Source organism: Carassius auratus, chromosome 8 (genome assembly GCF_003368295.1).
Source record: "Carassius auratus strain Wakin chromosome 8, ASM336829v1, whole genome shotgun sequence".
Lineage (NCBI taxonomy): Eukaryota > Metazoa > Chordata > Actinopteri > Cypriniformes > Cyprinidae > Carassius > Carassius auratus.
Window position 1 is genome coordinate 24,332,471 of NC_039250.1, and position 4,843 is coordinate 24,337,313.

At 38.9% G+C, this 4,843-nt stretch overlaps 1 protein-coding gene across 1 annotated transcript; it reads left to right on the top strand.

Annotated features, from left to right (window-relative positions):
* The first annotated feature begins 527 nt into the window (after positions 1–527).
* Positions 528–4,638, top strand: LOC113106788 (leiomodin-1-like). The gene is made up of 2 exons (XM_026268812.1): positions 528–838; positions 2,806–4,638. The coding sequence occupies exons 1-2, from the start codon at positions 578–580 to the stop codon at positions 4,519–4,521; spliced, it is 1,977 nt and encodes a 658-aa protein (XP_026124597.1). The 5' UTR covers positions 528–577; the 3' UTR covers positions 4,522–4,638.
* The last annotated feature ends 205 nt before the right edge of the window (positions 4,639–4,843 follow it).

Consider the following 4,843-nt stretch of genomic DNA (forward strand, 5'->3'; position numbering starts at 1 on the left):
AGACCATTTTTTTGGAGGGAATATATACATATATATATAACAATTTACATATTTTTACACATTTTAATTTTGTTCCATGTTTTCTACAAACCACTACACAGACAATAAAAGGTTCAGGTTCAATCACGTTTTCCTACAGAAAACATTAAACACATAGCCGCCCTAATATAATAAACCCAAGCCACACAATGAACACACAATCAATCAACACACATTTTCCCATGTAAAAAGTAGCAAAATTTCGGTCAATGTCTGGTTTAGGGAAAGTGAAAGAAATACGACACAATTCTTACAAACTTTTGAGAAAATAATATTAGGGGACCACTGATGTAAAAACCACTGATGTTTATCTGTCTGACAGATAAACGCTCTCTCGTAATTATTTTGTGCGTGTGCGCAGGCTGCACGCGGTCACGCAGCTGTGAAGGATCGCGCGGAATTAGTCTTGGCGCTCGAGCTTGTGCTGGAGCCCGAGATCGGCACCCCTTTTATCATAGATACTATTTAGAGTCGGCTGCATTCCCGCAGATATCCAACATTACACTCAGCCTGTCAACATTAAATATATCCAAAGAAAATGTCCAGACTAAAGGTCTCAGAGAGTCAGGGGAGCGAGGAGTCGGACACGGAGCTGCTGCTCGAGACGCTCTCTCCGGAGGAGGTGGAGGAGCTCGTGCGGGAGCTCGTTTACATCGAGCCAGACCCGAATGTACCGGTGGGATTCCTTCAGCGGAACCAGACCGACAAACTGCCATCCAGAGGATATGACAGAGACGCTATGCTGGACTACTGTGAGCGGGAGACCAAGAAACTAATCCGGAGAGAGCTGAGCGCAGAGGTGATACTAATTAATTATTATAATAATTTTATATAATAGTAATAATAATAATAATTATTATTATCTAAAATATTATTATTACTATTTAAATAAAATTTAATTACAGTTATATTTATAGTTAAATGTAATTATTATATAATAGTTGTTTTTTTTTACTTTAGTTTACATAATTATTTTCTTTATGTTTATTGGTAATAATATTAATAATAATAATTATTATTATTATTACTACTACTACTACTACAGTAATGATACATTTCTTATACAGAATAACGCTACAGTATTCTTAATAATTTGACTCGTTTTAAACTTCACTACAGGATATTTTCAGTGTTTCAGTTCAATTGCATGCAGGGAGATGAAAAGCTGACCTGTGGTCATCTGTAGTTCAGTCTCCAACTGTTGAAGATCTCATATATTTGTGGATCTGTGAACAGTGGCTGGCTGATTTAGCACTGAGATCCCTGTTAATCAGTATGGCCTTATTGGCTTACATGCCTGGCATTCTGTCATGATCCTATGTATCAACACCCATTTTGCTGCACACACATGGCCCACTAAGGGACCCTAATGGCATATAATGTTGCCATCATCTGTTGGATATGAAGTTTCCTTTGCTTTAGAGTTTGACTGTGCTGCATATTTACAAATCTTTTTGTACTTCCAAGTGTGAACCAAAGCTTTTTTTCAACAACAAATCTCCGAAACATTTCTGACAAGAGAAAGTTATTTCAAAACACAGTTAAATTTCTCCAAGTATACATTTTTTTCATGCACTTATGTTTGGAAACAGTATAAACTTATCTTAGGGGAAAATCCTAAGCATGCAGTTGTTTTTTACAGCCTTATGTCTTTAAAAACATTTAGTATCATAGTTAAGTTTATTGTTATCTGGTAGAAACATTCTCTCTTCCTTTTGTTGGTTCAGGGTGATGGTTAACTGTAATTGGCACTCAATTTAAACCATGCAAAACTAACCTTTAACATCAAAGTTTCTGTATTCATTCACTTCTACATCCACCCTAATATGATTTCTAAGAGCATGCCCTTAAAAATTAATATTTTGTAGAGTAACAGCAGAACAGATGGTCTGGTCCTTCTGGGATGGTGTGATTTTTGAGAGTGCTAGTTGTGGTTTATGTGATTAAACAGGTGCTAATGAAGCACTAGCAATGTGAGACATACTCAAGACCCCACATTATACTTTTAAACTATTGAGTCACTGAAGTGTTTGTTTGAAACATGTTCAGAAGGCAACAGAACATCAGGAATATCACAAGCTTCTAAGTTCTGTATGTATTAATTTTTTATCAATACAGAATTGTAAATATCATCTTTATGATCTTATTGATATTCTCCTGTGTCATTGTGTTGTCAGAGTGAATATGCTAACTGGATAGTCACTTCCACATGTGTTCAGTAAAACAGCTGTGAGAATAAAATGTATGTTCTGGTCATTTTTCAGTGGTTAAGAGTGATGCATTTCAGCGATTTGTGAATGTGTTTACTTAAAGCTTGGTCTCAGTGAGGCTTTGAAACTGTCAAGGACAGAATTCCTGTCCTGAATGTTCCTCCCTTTGCTGCCTTATAAGGGCACATCTGAGAGTTTTAAGACTGTTTCAAACAATAGCTTACAAATCTGCACGGTACGTTCCCTTTTAATGACCACTAAAAATAACTCACTCAGTCCAGCTGGGTCAAGCCACTGGCTCTGTAATTATTCTAGATAAGTTTCGTTTGTTTGATGTCCCCATGGATTTAACGGTGATGTTGATATTTATCAATAATTATTACACACATTAAGCAAATGGAAACTTATATGGAATGCGAAAGTGGTGATTAAAATGTATAGAGTCAGATAACAATTAGCCAAAATCAGATATTTAAACTATCTAAAGACAAACAGCTTCTCAGATTTAATGTGCTGTGTTGAATTAATAATGTTTTTTTGTGTTTAATGTTTGAAGGGAGGGGATGGCAAAAGGAGAGATCGACTCCACAGGATGAGGAGCAGAGAGTTTTCCAGGTCACCGAGTGACGATCCTCTTGACACGGAGAGCAGAAATACTGAGAGCGAAAAAGATCAGGATAGAGCAAGAGAAATGGAGGATGACTCTAAAAATGTATCTAATGAAGATGAAAAAGGCAAAGAGAGGATAGGTAATAAGACAGAAAGTGGAAAGGAGCTTTCTAGAAAAGAAAGAGGAAGCAGCAAAACTCTTGACCTCATATCTAAACTGCAAGAGAAAAAAGATGATAAAAAAGAAAGAGGGAGAAGGGAGGGAAAAAAAGTCAGTGAAAACTCTAAAATACGAGGGTTGGTCTCCAAACTACAAGACACAGAAGATCTAAAAGTAAAAGACAATAAGGCAGATGTCAAGAAACAATATGAAAGCAGAAATAAAACCATAGAAGATCCAAAGAACAACAGAGCAGAAGGAAGAGTAAACATTAAAGATGTAGAAACAGCGGGAAAGAAAAGCAGATCTGGAAAAATAGAAGAAATAAGCAGAAGAGAGAGGGTAGAGGAGGATGAGAAACATCACTCACAGAGAGATACAACCAGAGCACAGAAAGAGAGAGAAAAAGAAGAAAACAACAAGGTGAAAATATCTACCATTTCCAGCCATAAAACCTCATTGAACTCTTATGGCACGGATGACCGTTCTGTTACCACTGAGGAGGACGAGTCTTTTAGTGAAGATGTGGACAGTGACACTGGGTCCAGCATGTTTGAGGACCTTGTGGAGCAGGTTCGCAGCGATGACCCTGAACTAACAGAGCTCAACGTCAATAATTCAGACGCCATTAAGGGAGACACCCTGATACAGTTTGCAGAGGGTCTTCGCAGCAACACTCACATCAAAACCTTCTGCCTTGCAAACACAAGAGCGGACGATCATGTTGCGTTTGCCATCGCTGGAACCCTACGAGATAACTCCACCCTGACCAGCGTCAACCTCGACTCGAATCATTTGACAGGCAAAGGCATCCTGGCCATCATCAACTCTCTCCAGCACAACAGCACGCTTATGGAGCTGAGGTTTCATAACCAGAGACACATCTGTGGAGGGAAGACGGAAATGGAGATGGCCAGAGTCTTACGGGACAACTCTTCACTGTTGAAGCTGGGATATCACTTTGAGCTGGCCGGGCCCAGGATGACCATGACAAACATCTTGAGCCGAAACATGGACAGGAAGAGGCAGCAACGGCTAGAAACGCAAAAACTCACCAGACAGGAGACTATGTCCAGGCCATGTGACGTTAAGAGCTCACCTGAGAAGAATAAGCTGACAATATCGTCCATCAACACTCATAAGAACGACTCTAAATTTGCTGCCCTCTCAAAATTCACTTCTGCTCAGGAAACTCCTAAAGCTCCTCTCACAAAGTCACCATCTAGACCCCTCCCATCTGAGGTACCTGGGAAGAAAGAAGGGGCAACAGGAAGTCGACAAGCTCCTCCTCCACCCCCTCCTGGCCCAGCGTTAGATGTTCAGGCCCTGAGGAGGTCGCTGACCCCAATCTCTCAGAAGAAACCAGACGGCAGTGCAGCTGTCCGACAGACGGACAGGAGCTCCAGAGATCAGCTACTGGACTCTATCAGAAACTGCAGCATGAATGCTCTCAAAAAGGTGACACGGACATCACATTTCATTTCTACACATGCCAGTACATGACCAAACATTTAAACACCATCATCTCAATAAGAAGATGTGAAGGCTTCTTTCTACAGCATTATATTCCTAAGATATTTTAATGCAAGTTAAACTTTTATAATGTTTGGCCCTCTACACTCTGTGAACCCAAAATGCTGTCTTTACTTAATTAAGTAATATTGACTAAACATTACTTAAAACTTTTAAAGTAATTAAAAGTTTTGGGCATATAAATCAGAATGTAAGTTCATGTAATTTGTTTTCCTACAAAATATGTAGGAAAATATGTCTAACATCTTAAACTTAAGATTTCAAGTGTAGTTAACTCGAAATCGTAATTTAT

What these genes read in the sequence shown, in the direction of transcription:
- LOC113106788 (XM_026268812.1), top strand. Translation starts at nt 578, where the DNA reads ATGTCCAGACTAAAGGTCTCAGAGAGTCAGGGGAGCGAGGAGTCGGAC. An exon ending in GGAGAGAGCTGAGCGCAGAG is followed by an intron (nt 839 to 2,805) that starts GTGATACTAATT and finishes TAATGTTTGAAG; the next exon opens with GGAGGGGATGGCAAAAGGAG.